At 36.2% G+C, this 19,611-nt stretch overlaps 1 protein-coding gene and 2 long non-coding RNA genes across 4 annotated transcripts in view; 1 reads left to right on the top strand and 2 right to left on the bottom strand.

Annotated features, from left to right (window-relative positions):
- LOC309667026 overlaps positions 1-19,611 on the top strand; it is a 570,884-nt gene that overhangs the window by 5,941 nt on the left and 545,332 nt on the right. The gene's annotated exons all lie outside the window — the stretch shown is intronic.
- MAN1A1 (mannosidase alpha class 1A member 1) overlaps positions 1-19,611 on the bottom strand; it is a 173,963-nt gene that overhangs the window by 61,230 nt on the left and 93,122 nt on the right. For both annotated transcript variants that reach the window (XM_082474678.1, XM_082474677.1), the window contains exon 6: positions 12,593-12,687. In XM_082474678.1, the coding sequence (XP_082330804.1) occupies positions 12,593-12,687 (95 nt within the window). The remainder of the gene's footprint in view (positions 1-12,592; positions 12,688-19,611) is intronic.
- Positions 13,228-19,611, bottom strand: part of LOC309666968 — a 30,896-nt gene continuing 24,512 nt past the window's right edge. The window contains exon 2 of the long non-coding RNA XR_014267432.1: positions 13,228-15,940. This is a non-coding gene — a long non-coding RNA (uncharacterized lncRNA). The remainder of the gene's footprint in view (positions 15,941-19,611) is intronic.

The raw sequence follows: 19,611 nt of genomic DNA, 5'->3' as shown, positions 1-19,611 counted from the left end.
GTAATCTAAACAGGATCAAAGTCCACTAAATATAATAAGACAATATGCCCATTATAAACTGCCAAATGATAAGACATTGGTCCAGGCTTGATAAAGGCAAATGACATTTAGATATTTATTGTTTATGGCAGTAGCCTTTGAGACAGAATGCAAGACTCTTAATTAGAGTGCAGGAAGAAACTATCAAAGCTGCTATTTCTAAATTTTTTATCTAAAAGAAAAAAGCTTTATTAAATTAAATATTCAGATATACACTGCTCCCCTCCCTTGGTGCTTATGTAAAAGGTTTCATATAAGACACCCAGAGGTTCCTGTAGAGACTACACAGTGAGGAGAGGTCGGCAGTGGAACCCTCACTTGTTCTACAGCTTTCAGCGACTTCGGATGTATTGGGGTTTATGAGCACAGAATGTCACTGATGTACTTAACTTAAAAATCCAAGACTTTGGGCTTCCCTGGTGGCACAGTGGTTGAGAATCTGCCTGCCAATGCAGGGGACACGGGTTCGTGCCCTGGTCTGGAAAGATCCCACATGCCACGGAGCAACTAGGCCCGTGAGCCACAATTGCTGAGCCTGCGCGTCTGGAGCCTGTGCCCCGCAACAAGAGAGGCCGCGATAGTGAGAGGCCCGCGCACCGCGATGAAGAGTGGCCCCCACTTGCCGCAACTAGAGAAAGCCCTCGCACAGAAACGAAGACCCAACACAGCCATAAATAAATAAATAAAATTAAAAACAAAAATCCAATACCTCTACACAGTAGAAAAATTACAATATTATAACACTTTGTAAAGGGATGGAGAGTGACTACACAAATATTCTGCACTGAACAGAGATTTTTCTGATTGTCCTGAGGCAAAGTATTTAATTAAGAGTTGACATTTCACAAAAGAAACGTGTCCCTATTTGCTGATGTATTCTGGTACAAGTGGCTGTTTGTACGATGCTACCTACCAGATAATTCAAAAAAAGAAAGAAAGAAAAATAGAAGAAAAGAAATAGAAAGAAAGCATGCTTAACCCATCACTTCAAGATAAAGGTAACAATTTAAGAAGAATTAAAAAAAAAATCTGAGTTCGAAAGAAACTCTAAGAAAAGATCGTTTTGAAATTGGATGTTTATGAAAATATGCATGAATGTGGTTCACCTTTAAAATTCATATTTGTATCAAACTTGAGAATGGAATTTTCTATCTTGTTTTAAAATCTTCCAAAGGAAGAGTTCCAGAGGCTTTTCTTATTTTCTATTAGTTTGTAAGAAGAAATGATGATATCAGGAAAGACTGAAATTTTCTAGCAGAGTTACAAGAATATTCTTTGCATAATTAAAGAATAGGATTTAAAGCAAGCATCATGTTTTAAGAAGATCAGCCAATACCACACTCCTCTCATCAACACAACTTTTTATCTTTTCCACCTGGACAAAATTCAAACCAAGTTTTGAAATAAACACAGAACAAGACCTTGGAATCACTTACTGTATCACAAGCATTAAAATGAAATTAAAAAGAAATACAGCTCACACTAAAAATATGATTCATTTACTCTTAATAAAATTTTATTTCCTCATCTATATCTTATCCTTTTACAATTTTTTGAGTGTTTTAAAATGATCATGACATATTAATACAGTGGTACATATATATATATAATTTATTAATAAAAATACATGTTCTGGGGTAACATGTATTTACCCCAGAATCAAAAATCAAGAATCAAAATATCAAAAATATTTTACTGATAAGACAGCAAAAACGCTTAAAAACCATGGACTTGTCCTGATATAATTGTGCAGTACAAAATTCTATCATGCAACTAGCTATGGTAATTGCATGTAAATAAATGGCTAAAAGTGATGCATTTATACAGTGTTAACATTAATTCTTCCTGTTAAGTTCAGGAACCATAATTTTTATACCTCATAATGAATGAAATTGCCACAATTTTAGTCCTTATTTTATGGTATCCCAATAATTTAAAAATAACCCTTCTTCAGCTGGGCAGTTCCACTGTGTACTTCCCTTTGTTGTTCCAGAAGATGACAATTACTGAGGCCTCTATAATGTTTCCCTTGTTTGAGGAAGACTATGAGTTATAAACTGAACACATAGGAGGCTTGTTAGAATTACAGATGTGTGTATATATATTATACACACACACATAAACACACACACAATTCTTTACTTGAAAATCCATTCTTCCCTCCTAACTTAAACAGAGGTGATATGGATGGCTACCACAATGATGTCGGGTTCCTGAAATTCCATAGTGATCTGCTCTTTTGCATCTAAAAGACCCCCACCTTCTCGAATTTCTAAAGGCCTGTCATAAACTTTATCCTTGTAAAATTGATACTATTTATTAATCTCACTTTAACAAACGAGGAAACCAAGGCTAAGAGAAAGAAGAGACGTGATCACATTATTTTTCAATATTGTTATATTCAGTAAAACGCAGCATCTTAAACACATGGTTTGATGTATTTTGAGAAATATATATGTATTCGTCACACTATTCTTAAGGTAGTGGAAGCAGGACTTATATTCCTATTCTTTCTGCTGCCATTTTCTTACATACTTACAATCAGCAAAGTTATAGGAATTGGCACTGTCGGATATTAAAAAAATTATGGCAAATCTGTAATTCAAAACTCATTTATTTTCCAAAGTCCATTTGCAGAATGCCAACTAGGTATAAAAAAATCACTATGCTGACAGCAGTTTGGAACAGAGAGAGTGGGACAGGACATTTCGTAGCTCCCTGAGGAGAGAGGGCAACAACCCAAGGGCACAGGCATAGAAAAGCAGAGGTAAGAGAACACAAGAATGTGTAATAGTTTTGTCCAACCCATATAGAAGATCACTTATAAAATCATATGCTTTAAGGGTCTGGCAGGTAGATTTACTGACCTTTGAAATAAATGTAATCATATTTTAAAAGAAACACAAAAAATCCAAGCTCTTGGTATAATGTACACACACATAGCCATTAGGAATGATATGCACCTTAAAACAGCTTATGCAACTTTTATTGTACTTCCAGGGAGTAGAATAGACATGCTTAAATTTTGGAAAACTGCTCACTGATAAAGCCATTATAGTAATTGCATTGGGTCTGTTTATTAATTTGTCACAATTAAGTCAATAACAGCTTTACTAATGTCCTATTACTTGATTAGTTTTGAAAGTGATTATCTTAAGAACTCAACTTAATTGGAAGCCTCTCAATTTACAAGGTACATTAAACTCTCAGTAGCATCTTAAGATTATTCAACATATGCAGGTCAATTACCAGTAATCACTGTTTTGTACAAATGTTCCATAGAAACTATAGCATGACATGCCAAAGAGGGAGAGTGAGAGTTAATTAATAATGCCAGACTCCAAGTGACATTTCCAGGATAAAAGGGCAACATGGGCATTCAGATAAAGTCTTCCTAAAACTGGGTCTGGTACTAAAAATCAAATAGTGGAAAGCTAGCAACGCTGCACCTTACAGATGAAGATAATTTGTCATGATTGCTAAATCACCAGATTGCACTGCCTCTACTCATGCCCAGCTGCATATTAATTTCCAGGTTAGTAATTTACAATTAATTCTTACTACTGCTCCATCACTTTTCTTTTTCCAGTTAATAAAAGAGACTGCAATCAATAATTGTTCATCCCAGCTTTCAGAACAGTTCAACTACAGCTATTACTACATAAGCAGGAAACATGAGTGGTTCACGTACCCAATGAGACTGTGAGGTCTTTAAAAATTATTGGCTGTAGCATAAATATTTTATATTGACCTTCCAATTCCGACTCAAAGATTCAATGTAGTTAGTTGAATATTTACAATGATTAACAATTACAAAGGCTGAGAAAGTGCCTTGAGACCTAGGCTGATTTTCAAACACCTATTCAAACAATTTCATAACTTTTAGATTAAACTTTATTAGATATTTGAAAGGTCTGCCCCACACTAACAACGTGAGCCTGGTCTTGAGATTCATCACAGGAAAACTGATTGCTGCTTCATTAAAAACCTGGGATTGTAACTCCTTGAAAAGATTATTCCACTACTGACCTGTAAAGGCACTGTATGAATTATGTGTTTTGACTTGTTCCTAATCTAAGTTCTGTACACAGAATACAGTTCAAATTGCCAAGGCTGATTTGCCCCCAACTGTGTGAACACAGTGAACAAAGCTGAATCTGTAAAACATTAGTTCTGTGCATTTGAAAATCTTGGGATGAAAGGCACTTTGAGTTTGTTGCATTCAAATAACTCCACGTCCTTAAACAAAATTTTCCTGGTGAGTTAACCGCTTAAACAGTGGGGATGCTATGGGGAAAGTCACGGTCATATTTAACAATCCAATCCCATGGATTTTGTACCAAGAATCTATCTGCCAAAAATTGAAGAGTGAGGAAGGCCTCTTAAGAGACTTCCCACACACCACAAGTCGTTTTTTAAAGGCTTTAACCAATCGTCTTGGGATAGATTGTCTCTCAATTGCCTACACATCACCTTTGATACATTACTGCACTTTAATTACTCATTTGCTGTAACTGAGCCATAAAGGCAGGACCTTACGAAAATATACAAAAAATATTTTTCAATATCTAATCCATGGTTGAGTAAAATAACCAGTTTACTCTATTCACACGTCACTTTTCTGCCACTGCCCTACCAGAAGCACAGCAGAAGCGGTCTGTGGCAGATGGAGATTCATGCAGAAAGAGAGTGGGTGGTGTGGAGAACTTATGAGGACTCTTAGAGCCTGTGTTCAGAAACAGATTACATCTGCTTCTTCATCCAGGGAACAAAGGACACTGAAAACCCCATTTACCTGGGTATTAAGTTCAATTATGACCAGAGGAGTGGGAAGAAAGGGAACAGTTCATTTGCCCTTAGGCTCTTCAAATTCCTTCTGCCTCAAAACGCATGACTAAGAAACAGCAAAGCATCCTTTGTCAGAATTACTTGTCCCTTAAGTCTTAATAAAGGAGGCTATACACAAACTACATTTAAATTAACTGTTGCCATCCTTATTGTCCACTTGCAATAAATAAATGCCTTTAGTTTGGTCAAGCTACTAAGTGCCTGGCATGGACGCAGTGATCGGTAGCTTGGTGAGAGAATTAAATGATTCTGAAGAAGCTTAGGTTCTCTCTTCCTCTGGTGGAAGGATAACCTTAGCCTCTTTTCATGGACCGTGGAATGTCCTCAGATACAAAACCGGTCACCAGCTGCTGTTAATAAAGTCGCTTTGCTTGAAGCAACAAGAATGGCTTTATGGAAATAGCTCTTCTTTTTAACAGTCACCCCGAAGTCCTTAATGAAAGATGCCTTTTTTCTCCTTCTATGCTAAAATGACCCAAACCTTGCTTTCTAATCTTACTAGATTAAAAACTATATATTGCAAGGGAAAAAAGGAGATGTAAACTCTTTTTCGGTAATTAAGGTCTGGAATTAGCTGTTTTCTAGAAGAAGCAACAAACTGCTTAGGGATAAGTGAAAATGTTGGGTAATTATTAACAGAAGTAAATTAATCACAGAAACTGACCCCCTAACCCCCCACCTCCACCCCGTGGATGTTTGGAGTTGGCTGCCTCTCTGAGCAGCTCTGAGATTTAAGAATCTAAACAGCTCGGATGTCTCAGTCATTTCTTCTATTACAATGGTTCTCAAAGTGTGACCCCTGAACCAGAAGCATCAATCAGCCTCTGCATCACCTGGGATCTGGTAAGAAATGCAAATTATCAAGGCTGACCAAAAATCTGCCCAATCAGAAACTCTGTGGGAGGGGCCCAGCAATAAGTGTTTTAACAAGCCCTCTAGGCAATTCTTACATACTCTAAAAGGTTGGGAACCACTGTTCTATTAAAGCTGGGTATTTTCAAACCAATTGCCTAATATATTTCTATATTTCAAGAATTAAACTGACCATCAATGGGGAGCGAAAAGTTTTCAAAGGTAACTGAGAAGAGAAATGCAGCTATCCTTAGGATAAAAATACTAGATTCATAGCAGTGATTCTCAACCCTAGATGAATACTGGAATGGCTGAACAGGCTTAAAAAAATACCAGGACCTTACTCCAAGCCAAATGAAACAGAGTGTAGGGTAGAGAGGCAGCGATGATATTTTAAAAATGCACCAGTTATTCTAAAGCACCGGGAAGGCTAAGAATCACTGATAGAAAATAACCACAGCAGTCAGACTCTTAATAGAAGTAGGACAGCCTAAGAACTAGAAAACAGGGCTATGTGGATGTTTCTGGCAAGAATATATATTTACATTTTCATAGACTAGGTTTGTGTCATATTAATTAAGCACTAGCTGGCATGCGGGACTTGGGAAAATAACATTACATTTTATTGTCTCATACTCTCCTTAAACCTCATGGGTTGAACAGTTCTTATTTCTAGAAGAGATAAGTCACCAATAAACATAATTTGAGAGAGGAATCTGAGTTTTGATCCTATAGGCTTATTCCAAAATAATTTTAAAAATAATATATGTTGGAGCATGAAGCCACCACGATCCTATATGGGCTATGGGGATACATTCTCTCCACACTTCTAGCTGGTTCTACTAATACCATCTTCCTTCCTGACAGAGGAAAATGGGACTCGAGTTTGAGAATGGATTAGAAGCACTGAGTGGCTTAAAAACAGAAGATTACTATAAAAAGGCATCAAAACCAAGTCAGTTTTAGCTATGTCCTATTTTACTGTTTTATACACACACACACACACACACACAATTTCATAATGAAAATTGAGCACAAAACCATAAATTAATAATAATTCCAATTTACATTTATTTCATAGCACTTTGCAATGATTAATCTTCTTTTACATATTAATTCATTAGATTTCCACAAAAATGCCTCATGAGGTCATCAGGATAGATACTATCATTGTTGTTATTTTAGTTTTACTTATGAGAAGACAAACTTAATTAAGTGAATTATCCAAGGCCAAGAGCTATATTGACAATGTTAATAAGTAGCAGCTTTAACTGTGGTAATAATATTTTGATGTCTGATATTAGTAATTTAGTAGTGCATGTCAGTTTTAAAACCTCAAAGTATGGTTATTTTTATTTCCAGAAGAGTATAAATGGCCAAATGAATTAAAATAGATAAAAGAGGGAAACCCAATATAATAAAGTATCCAATCAGAAAAAATAAACACATAAAGCAGTTTCGCTTAAAATACTTGGAAAGACTGTAACTTCTTTTTTACTTTTCTAGAGTTGGTAGAACTTATCTTTGAATTCTTAACAGATCCATAAAACATATAAATAAAAGATAAATTGTAAGATGCAGCTCTGATTTTATACTTGGGCTATATAACTGCTACAGAACATTTTTAGGATAACTAAGTACTATTTTACTTCTTAGAATATTAGCAAATCATTAAAGTTTGATCTGCTCATATCAGAAGATTTGTTTCTTGATAATTTTTATATTATTCTTATGATGTTAAAGTATAGAACTGTATTCTGCTTCATTTTAAAACATAATACACCTCTTTCAAATCTGAAACCAGGTACTTTAAAAGACGGTTAGCAAATTTAAAAATGTAGAAGTTTATATTTCAACTGTCAAGTAAATACGCAGGGAGATATATGGAAAATACTTTTAAAAAAATTTAACCTAATTAGACTGTCTTTCATACTTTGTGTCTATTAAAACTCTCCAACTATAATTTAATATTCAAGCATTTTACACCATCAAAGTATTACGAAACACAAAAAGGGGGTTTGTTACAATATACATACTACATGCTTCATACAGGATAATCTTTCACTATTAGAAAACATTAAGCTGTGTACTATTCTTAATTAAGGCCCCATTTCAGATAAAGTAAAGCAATTTGCAATTTAATTATAATAATACACACTGCAAAGTAACTAATGACATAGTATGCATTTGCATTGGATAATGAGAGTAGTCGGTAAATAAAGCTTTACAAAGCAGGAAATAAAAACAGGTGAGGGAGTTGTGGTTCATTCATCTCCTTGCTTACTAATGAGAGCTGGAATAACGATCAGTCACTTCCCAGCACGTTCCTTGATGTGTGCAATAAAATCACGTGCTGTAGACAGATCCACTAACCTAATATAACCACCAGGTAGGTGTCAGTTCAGAGAAATACACGAAGAGAAACAAGTGATAAAGCAGTATAAGCTAAAACTAACTCATAGTAAAGACAGAATAATTACTAGGAATGCCCAGACTATATGCCCTGTGATATAAATGAGTAATGGGAATATTAACCATATTATTTTAAATTAAGAACATACTTTAGAAAACCCCAAATTAGTACATATATTCTACTTAGGCTTAAATTATACCTAGAAATATGGAAGTGGTGAAATGTTTGATTTTACAAACCACAGAAGTGATTTTTCTTCTTTAGGTTGGAGAAATAAAAATGCATAGGGTCTCTTGCTAATAGTAGTAACAAGATCAGACATCAAATTTTAACATTTTCACATTAGAGAAACTGAGTTATACCAAAATCTAATCTGTTAAATCTAGGCAATGTTTTCCTTTTAGCAGAGGTGTTACGTAACTTACGCATCTTCATTCTACTGTCGTATTGGTGAAGCAAGCGTGTTGCTCTAATCAGGTACTGTGTATAACACCCAGGTGTTTGTTCAGTCAAATTACCACTTGTTATCAACTCATAATTTCAATTAACTTACAACTTAATATAGCATCTCTTGAATTGAGAATTTACTATAGATGGAGCAGAAGAGATAGTTATAACATTTTTTTCTGAACAGATTTTGGGACAGACTTTCTAATGCAGGATATGAGTAAATTATTTAGGTTCTCTGCTATTCTCAGTTTGCACAAATCCTGAAATCTAATTTGGCTTATTGGTGTTTTGGCTCCAAATACATAAACCTCCCCAATTCAAAATACTGCTTGCTTTAAATTCAACCTGGTGAGTACTTATTATCTCTCCTTGGCACAGACTACCTTACATTTGTCAATTACATGAGTGAGTGTATAACATACAAAATATATATTCTGCTTTACTAACCAGGCTGTAAATATGAATACCCTGAGAGGAAGACCATGTCTGTTATCTTTTTAAATGAAGTGAAAAGAAGCAGAAAATCTTACCTGGACCTAGCATAGAAACTTCATCACAGCAGGGACTAAAATAAATGCTTTTTTTTTTTTTTTTAACCAAGAAAAGGTAAAGAAACCAATTATCTTTAGGCAAAAACCTGAATACTAGAGGAATGTGAACCGATAATACCAGTAAGTTCACATTTTTGTTAACATATAGGTGTTGGCAAAGAGTAGCCTCCATAACTATTTTCAAAATTGAGGCGGAAGAGCAGAATTATGATATTACAGACAGCATATTTGCCTCCCCCATCATAATTACTGCCAAGAGTTTCAAAGCCAGTCAACAGTGAATATGGAGCTTTTCTAAAAAGCACCCTTGAGCACTTTTTTCTCTTGGGCATCCTTCTATAGATACTCCCTTATTCTGAGAAGTTAATTAAAATATAATTTTGCCAGACATATTTTTCCCCATCTCCTTTGAAACTTCTACTGGTGACAGGCTTCAGAAAACTAGAAAATAAGCTCTATGCCAGCTGTCCCTTGTCCCCTGGCCCATACTGTGAAAATACAGAGATTCAGAGAAAACAGCATATATGTACAGGCTGACATCAACAGCACATCCTGAAATCTAATTATTGCAGTTAAATATGAAACACTGTTTTTGTTCCCTAGAGAAAATTCTTCAAGATGATAAATCAGTTTCACAGATGGAAGAAGAAAGGATTCCATGAGAGTACTTGATTGGGCAAAGGGATAGGATGAATTTTAGTGGGTTGATATTACTATTAATTTTGCCAAGGTTTATTGTATAAATTTGGGTAAGCCACTGCTATTTAGTAAATGGAATTGAGAGTGGCTAAAATATATAATAAAAAATTCATACAGGTTGCCAGGAAGAAGTTAAAAGTGTTCCTGTCAGTTGTAAAATGGTCACCTAATTTCCTCTAGTTTAACATGAAAACATCAGAGAATACATAAATGAAATGGCACATTATTTTTGACCCAAAATAATTTTCCTGTAATATTTGAAATTAAAAGTTCTAATGTAAAATAATGTAAAATACTATACTGTAAATCCAAAATAAGGTCTTAAGAAAAAGTTAAGGCCCTAGGTTAATGAATTTTCAGGAGATACAGATAAAAAAGATAACAGCAGATTCAATACTGAATAGTTTTTAGAAGTATTCCTTTATGTACTGAAAAATATCTCCACTGTACACAAAGGATAGATATAACTAAGGAAAAAATCCTCTTGGCTGTAAAAAATAAACACTACGTTAAATATGCTTTAAAACAATCTAATTTCTTATGATGATTTCAAGAGAGGCTAGAATTAATTAAGTGATATCAGCACCTTACAATAACTAACTGAACTTTTGCAAAGATGTAGCCCCACACCTCTATTAGTTTTCAGAGGCCTTTATCTAATTCCATTACCTTCCAGGAAGCAATAAGAACTAGCTCCACAGCATTTTAGAGGAGAAGGCTGGAGTGATCATTCACTCCAGCATTTTAAACCTGGGGGGCCCTTAGGTCCTAGGTGGACTCCAATGGTACTGTTAGCTTTTGGAAACTGAGTAAAAGTATGTGTCCTCAGGAACATGCATTTTATGAGGAGAAGGCCGTGGTTCATCAGAATTCCAAAGTGGGCTACAAACATGAAAAGGTACAAAAAAACTAGTTAAGTAGCCTAACTTCCAGTTTACAAATAAGCCTGGAGAGTTAAAATGATTGCTCTAAAGACAAACCTAGAATAGCTATAAAATACCTAGAACCAGGTCTCTTGATAACCAATTAACTCAGTGTACTATTATGCCCGTATCATTCTTCTCAGAGGGTAAGTAGGAAAAATATCTGTTAAATATGCACAGTGTTTTCGTAACTGGATCTTATCTCAAGTAACAGAGAAGTTTCTAGGTCAGAATACTACCTATAAATACAAAGTTAGAAGATATGGAAGGCAATATAGGTGATCTACATGAGCCCAAAAAAACCCTCATGGATCCCCCAACACCGTGCTGCCTCCAAGCCAAGCATATATGCCCACTTTCACCTTAAGACAGCACAGCACATGCCATTGATCTCCAAGCTGACAGAGAAAGCCGTAGGAGTCCAAAGGGAAGAATGGATCCTGAGCTATCACATTATGCAATAGAGAACTACCTCAGTTTAACATGGCCCAGGGGTTTGAACTCTCCCTGGCTCACTGCCTCAACACCCCTGCCTCTGCCCCAAACACACACACACACACACATATACATATATAAAATTATAGACAGGTACAGCATGATTTCAAGGTATAGATATGTAACATACAAATGAAAACAAAGCATGAATTTAACTGATTTATTAGCCAATTAATTTCATGATTTTTCATGATTAATTTTAGGAAGGAATGTCACTAAAATAAATAATTAGGAAGAACTGTGCATTAATCTTGCCAAGTCACCCTGTGCATCCTCTTGCCATTTCTAAAACGAGAAAGCCATTTAACTTGTGCCTATGAATCAATGTGTGTATAAACATCTAAGTACATATTGTAGCTCTACCGTTTACATATGGTATGATTTTAGGCAAATGACTTAGTCTCTCTGTGACTCAAGTTCCTGATTAGTAAAACAGAGATAACAGCAGTACTGACCTTACTGGGTTGTTGTGAGGATTAAATGTGGTAATATGGGTAAAGTACCTAGAATAAACCTTCATATTTTATGATGACAAAATAGCTGTCATCATTGTCATCCTCACCATCCTCACAAAGAGACATATATGCAATTAATTAGGTATGGAGAAGAAGGAGTTAAGAAGGAAGCTTAAGATAAAATTGTTTATTAACAAAATGCTCAAGCTCTCATGAAAATTCAAACTACTTCCTGGGAGAATACCAGAAAGTCTATTCGGGCCCAGGCGTTTCTTGGGGCCACATTGCCATGGACTTGGCATGCCAGGGTTCTCCACCCAAATGGGATGAGAAGGATGGGTTGATCTGGGCCAATGGAGCAGTCCCCTTCCCTCCTTACAACTGTGGGTGAGCAGCGTCAGGTGCTCCAGTCTCAGTTACACCAACTTGTTGTGTGGGAGACCTGATTATTCTAAATGTTGTTATCTCTGCTATATCTCTGACCAGCAGCTTAACTGAAGGGAAGTGATCTTAGGAACTGACTTCTTTGAAAGTGAAATGCTTTGATGACAATTTTAAAGATAATGGGATGCTCTTGGAATTTATGGAGACAGTATGCAACATCACCATGAAACAGTGAAAACCTTGAATCATGTCTTGTGTGCATGACTCTCTTGGGGTCATTCGATCCCATGATGGGAACCCATCTAAAGCCACGGAACACTGAAAAACACTAATAACTTCCAACCCAAAGACAGACACCAAGACTCCCGATGGTGTTAGTCACCAACATCATTCAAGTAATTATCCATCCGGTGTCTATCTGTTAGACCACAATCTTGAATATGTCAACTTAAAAAACATGTTGTCGAAAATGAAGAGTTTTACCTTTTTATATTCAGCAATGCCCAAGGTATTCCAGAGGGAGTATGAAATGCAGGTAGCAATTTTACCCCAAGTTCCACTGCTTTCTTTCGAAATATCTGAAAAGTTAAACAATTAAGTGAGCTACTGTTGAAAGAAAAACAAAATGTGCTATTCTACTATCTCACATTGAGCATGTTTCTACTTAAAATTTTTTTGATATGAAAAAATAAAAGTTTCCCAAATTAACAGAATTACCTAGGAAAGTAAGAATGGTCCACAGGGGCCATTGTGCTGTGCAGTATTTATTACCAATCTTGGTTGCACGAAGAATCATGTGGGGAGATTTGAATAATACTGATGTCTGGGTAGCACTCCTATGATTCTAATTTCTATGGCTTGGGGCTCCATGGTGAGAATTTTTTAAAGCACCACAGGTGGTGTCAAGTGATTCCAATGTGCAAGCCGGTGGGGAGAACCACTGTTGCTGGTGAATAAGTCTTGGATTGAAAATCAGGAGCTCTGGTCCTGTTCTGGCTTCACTTATTTACTAGGGCACAGAGAAAGGATAAGTTGTAAAAAGACATATTATTACAAGTAATCTATACATCCTCTCAGCCCTGTGCGGTTTTAACTTCCTCTTATGTTAAGTGTAGGTGATATGGAAGATACAAATTTAAATTTGATACAAATTTCTGCCAATAATTTAGTAAAGAAGGCAATATATGCACATAAATATCTGGAGCACAGATAAAATGACTGCATAACATAAAATCACCTAGGAGTTCAGATGAGTTCAGTAAGGCTGTATGGTGGAGATGGCATTTAGATGAGGATTGTATGCAGCGTGTAATGGGGGCTAATGATGCTAGAGACAGGCTGAGGTGCGGGGAGTAGAGGGGCATCCCTGAAGGTATCAATGTAAGCACAGACACAGGCAAGCAGGGGCCTGCAGAAGAAAATGGAACAAGTCAGCTTCCCTGTCCACAAAAAGGGGGAATACTGGTAAATAAGGTCAGGTATACGTAGCATAGGCCCAAATCATGAAGGCTCATAAATGTAAGGCTAAGAATTTTATCCTGTTAAAATGGAAAAATATTGAAAGTTTTTGAGCAGCCAGTTCACTTGAGCAGAACTGTGCTTTAGGAAGATTAACTAGATGACATCCCTTCACAGTTTTAGGTCCAAAGAAAAGCACTAAGTTAATTTGCTCATTGAAGGAAGGACTGCTACAGCTTTCCCCGTTATAGCTATGGCAGCAAGCAGTTGCCTTGTCCCTTCTCCCTGCCATACTGTACGACTGAGCGTGGTGGGCTGGGAACTTACTATTTCCTCTGCCTCTTCCTCTAACAAGGGAGATGTGAGAAAGGTTGGGGAAACCCTGAAAAGCATGGAGAATGAAAGCAAAGTCCTCTCCCAGCAAGGGAAAGCATTCATTAAAGCCACTGTCAAAGAAGCCTTGTGTGGCTTTTCCAGAGGAAGGAGTTTCAGTCCTTAACTCCTGCTTTAAGACCCGAGCCTCCCCACAGAGAAATCCAGGCACGGGGCTTCTGGGCTGAGGAGAATTCAGTAATACTGATATTGACACTGTTTCTGAAACCCTACTCTTTTGGAATCTAACTCTTACTTTGTAATGAAAGTTGAGGAAATAATGAGTTTTAATGTAAGAATTTGGCTGGCAGTCAATTTAGATAAACTAGCATTCCTGGAATACAAATGAGGACACAGACATTTGTAGTATATAAGGCACTAAAAAATAAAGATACCATTTTTTCCCCGCAAATTATTATAACTCTTTTTGAAGTGGACAATTTCCTGTTTCAACAACAAATGGTGAATGGAAGAAGAGGAGAAAGAAAATAAGCCAAAAGGTATATTCTTCCTTTCCTGTCTCTGTCATACCCTAGAGAATTCCAAGGTCTCTTCTGCCATAAGGGATTATCCAATCACTGCCCAGCCATCTGCTGACTTTCTAGTTTCCACCCAACTTTTAAAACTGTTAATTAATTAACTCCTTTTCAAGAAACTTACATAAGACAGAAGTCAGACTTGTAATTAAAACACCATCATGAATATTATAGCCATATGGCATGAGAGTTAAGGGCTCAGGCTTTGAAAACACAATGCCTATATTGGAATCTCAGCTCTACTTCCTCAAATTGGGTATAATCTTGGGCAAATTGCTTAATCTACCTGTGCCTAAACTTCCTCAACTATAAAATGGGGATAACAATAGCATTTGCTATTTTAAAGGCTGTGGAAAGAAACTTAATGAACTATTATATTTAAAGACCTTAGGACACATAGTCATCACTCTAAAAGGTTAGTGGTAGTTTTTACGGTAAAATGATAAAGGTATTTCCCCAAGAACTTTCCCTATTTACTGCCTGAAATTCTTTCTTGTCTTTAATCCAACTGCTGTTTTGGTACGTTCTACTTGGGTTCTCTGTGTGCGTGAATATATATTTTTATAGACACATATACTGGGTTGGCCAAAAAGTTCGTTCGGATTTTTCCATAAGATGTTCTGGAAAAACCCAAACGAACTTTTTGGCCAACCCAATACATATGTGTGCGTGTGTGTGTGTGTGTGTGTGTGTGTGTGTGTGTGTGCACGTGCACATGTATGCCTCCCCCACCCCCACACACTCTTCATCAAAAGCATTCATTCTCAAGAGCTATGCCTTTAGTTCTCATCACTGCATTCCCAAATTCAACTTTCCATCTTGACTCTAGCTCTGCACTTCTACTTCTGCGCTCACATCACAATCTGGGCGCCCTGTTGTCTTTTGGAACTTAAGGTATCCAAGGTGAAATCAATCATTTAATGTCCAAGGCAAATGTCCCTAGTTCCATCACTGACACTACTGGTCAGCCAGTCCCTGGGGCTCAAGAGAGCACGCATTTTGACTTCTGATTTCTCTCTTCAGTTATTAAGCATCAACATTAAAGTTCTTGGCAACATCGCATATACAGCCCATTCCCTTTCTGTGATACGAGCATAGTCCATTCATATTTTCATCACCAGGTACAATGAAGGGCATGACAGCAAAGAAGGTCCTCTTACCTGGTTTCCCATTCTCCAGGATTTCCCCTCCTGTCTCCATTGATCTGTATCTATGTTATCTGATTTCTCTTTTTACCATACAACTTTCTTATTCAAGAAACCATAATAATTCCCTCTGTTGTATGAAATGTCAAATCAAAAATGATCTACTGACTTTTCAATGACCTCTATGAATCAGACCATCTATTATCTTCTATTTTTTCAAAGACCATCCTGGCTGAAGCTTGAGTCTTCAGGGTTTCAAGTACTCATTCAAGTTCAGTCTACCGCAGTATCTTTGTTAAAAAATGTTTTTCCCCTCAGATCTATTGAGATATAATTGACATACAACATTGTGTAAGTTTAAGGTGTAACACATGACGATTTGATACATGTAGATATTGTGAAATGATTACCACAACAAGGTCAGTTAACACTTCCATCTTCTTGCATAATTATCTTTTGTGTGCATGTATCATGCCATCTTAGTATACTTATTTACATAGTTCTCTCATCCTGAAACACGCTGTTCTGCCTCCTGTTGGCCAATCCAAATTCACTCATTCTCCAAGGCCCAGGTCAAGTCCCAACCCCAGGCCAAGATCTTTATCTTCTGTGAACTTCTACACTGACAACTGGCATCACAAAATGCAGCATTTGATTACAGAAGGCAAGATCCAAATCTCTCAATGTTTTCTCGTGTTATTCTCTTGTATCCTCAAATAATTTTCTTTTCTTTAAAAGTAGAGAAAAAAAATCTCCATTTCTCCTTCATTGTCTATTATACATATCCAACCCAAATTTGGTCATTTTGTATTAAATTTATTGATATCACCACATTATTCCTATGAGTGGTAGGTGGGAAGTTTTTATAATCTCAGTTAACAGACAGGAAGGAAACAGCAACCCTTTCGATCTTGAGGGTTTTGCCTTTGCTGTTTCCTCTGGCTGCAATGCCCTTTCCCTAGCTCTTTGCATGCCTGGTTCATTCTTAACTTCAGGAATCCGCTTAAAAGTCCCCTTTTAAGAGAGGTCTTTCTTAACAACCCCACATAAAGTTGGCCATTCTCATTTATTGTTTATCATATATCACCTTGCTTATTTCCATCCCACTATTTATCACATCCTAATTATCTTATTTGCTTGCTTGTTGATTGTTTGGCAACCACACTAGATGTAAGCTTCATGAGGGCAGGATTTTGTCTTGTTCTAGCATCCAGCAAAGTAGCTGGTACTCAATAAATGTTCATCTAATAAATGAATGAATCAATCAAATATTAATAAATATATCTGGAGCACTGTAATGAGAAACCACTAATATTCTAGTATTTGCAAAGTGTTCTATTCTATTCCACGAGTTTCTATTGTCTGCAAATAAATATATCAAGTATTCTGCAGTCTCAACCTTGGGCACAATTACAAAATAGTTTTTGGATGAAAACATTAATTAACCTATTGATGCTTTAAATGAAATCATATGTTGGCCTAAATCAATTTCAATTCTTAATATTTGATTTGTTACCTCCTCTTGAAACACGAAGAGGTTAGTTACTTGGAGGAGGAATCCAGATTCTCAAAGAGAACATCTTTCTACCCAAAATGGTGAGTAATAAAACTCCAAACTAGCTAACAAAGTTAATATTGTTAAAAGAATGAAGGAGAAATGTCACAAATCATTCTAAAGAGCAGTTAAGTTTTAACTAGCACATCTTAGAGAATGTGCTCAAAAGTAAATGACCACAAAAAGCACACTAAATGGTACTTCACTGCCCCTTCAAATGGGGCAGGCATGCTGGAGGGAGCACTGGACCCAGGCCAGCACTTGGATCCTAGGATTGGCTCTACTACAGTTCAGTGGGAGACCTGGGCCCATCACTTAACTTTTCTGGTTCTCAGCTTCCCCAGTGAAATGGGACAGCAGGGCTGATAATTTCTAGTTTTGATTTATTCCTGAAAAAACTAGTATCAGAAGTCACAAAGCTAGTACTAAAATGAGACTGGCAAAAAAGCAAAACTATCATAATGTTTTAGATAGAAAGTGTTAATTTGCCACCCAATTCTTAGTCAATCTTGGTTTCCAGGGTGTGTTGGTACTTATATTTGGCGGGTGGGTTTTGTAAAGTTAAGAGGGCAAGATGAAAAATGACAGGTAATAAAATGTAATCTGTGCTGATAATAGAAGACATACTCTTTTTTTAAAAAAATGACCATTAAAACTAAATAGGGTTTTTGGGCAACTTGTACCAATCAGTTTGAAATGGGCAGACATCTAATGACCCAAAAGGGATCTTCAAAAAGATTCCGCATTATGGAGATTCTGATTACATTCACAGAAAAAATCAATACTAATACAATTTGCTGAAAGAAGGGTGGTAAAATGTTATGAAATAGCTTCTAAATAATCTTTCAAGCATGTAATGAATAAATAGGTTTAAATAAAAACTTTTATGGTCTGAAGTTAAGAGTTTCAAAATGACTATACCTAAACTGTATCTTTTCATTATACTTAAATAACATCATCACAGTCTTATTGCTGTTTTTGATCAAAAGTTTAAAAAAACTTCAGATTTTAGAACCTACCAAATAAAAACTTTTATCTTTTTACTTTACCCTTACAGATAGGATTAGACAAGGCTGTAAACAAGATGTATGGCTTTCTTTGCCTTTCTAGTTTGCAGATCCCCGAAGAACTGTACAAGAATATTTACACACCAGAGCAAAGAGTAAGGAAAGAAGAAATGAATAAGAACAGATGGTTCTGGAAAGAACCAGTTTCAGTTCAGACATGCTTCGGTTTGAAATGTACAATTAATATCAAAGCCTTTCTTCAAATGCTCATGCTGAAAACTTCACTGTTAAAAGATCAAACACTAATTCCCCATTAGTACAAGCAGAGTTTACCTTTTACTCATTTTTGCTACATAAAGCTTTCAGCACAAAATGCCGTCGATCTGATAAATATCTTTGGCTGAAAATAACTGAAATAACCCACATATCATTAGCTGAGTTGATTAACGCACGTAATATGGGCCAAATTTAATCACTCAACCAATAAGTACTTATTGAGCTACTCTGGCTTTTCAATTTAGAGTGGAACCTTAAAAGTTTTAAATATTTGAATAAAGATATAAAAATAGTTAATGCAGGAGAAATTTAGAGCTGGAAGGGACATCAAAGGTCATCTAGTTATATAACCTTGGTTTACAGATGAGGAAACTGAGGTTCAGAGAGGCCCTATTCCCCTAATTAAATGCTCTGACGTGGGACGGTTTGATGACAGCTATAGCCAAGTGAATGCCAGATTCATACCATCTCAGATACACGTAATTCTTTTGATCTGGAGGGATCTCCCCTGTGAGTCCCTTATATGTAAGTGTGTACACATCTTTCACTGCCTCTTTCTAACTTGTGCATTCTCTTTAATTAATCAAAACCCTAAACTGAAGTTTCTCTAAATTAAATGATTTGTTGTATTTGTCAAACTGCATTATGAACTTCATTTTTAAAATTTATAAATTTAATTAGATGAGAACTTTTGTCAGCTGTTTTGTTTTTCTTCCCTGTGATTCAGTACAATTCAATTTTTAGCCTCTAGGCCATTAGATGAAGAGAGTATTCTTCACTTTTCTGAAAAATTAAAGCATTAAAATCTCCCCAACTTGTTTATTCAAAATAACAAGGATATGCATGCTAACCTGCCAGTAATCATAGGTTATAACCAAGAAGAATCAATATAACTGTACCTTAGACTTGACTTTCTAATGTATGAAAGCACAAAGTTTAAGTGAAAGAAAAAACTTCTGATAAATATAACTCAAAAAATCTAGATGTAGAATGTTCTTAGTGAACAGGCATTTTAGACTTAGCTAGCTTTTTAAAGATATTTATTCTCATGAAAAAATTAACAGCTAGTGGGCTTCCCTGGTGGCGCAGTGGTTGGGAATCCGCCTGCCGGTGCGGGGGACGCGGGTTCGGGCCCTGGTCCGGGAGGACCCCG

Source organism: Balaenoptera physalus (genome assembly GCF_965194825.1).
Source record: "Balaenoptera physalus genome assembly, chromosome: 9".
Taxonomy (NCBI): Eukaryota; Metazoa; Chordata; class Mammalia; order Artiodactyla; family Balaenopteridae; genus Balaenoptera; species Balaenoptera physalus.
This window is presented reverse-complemented; position numbering and strand designations above follow the sequence as displayed.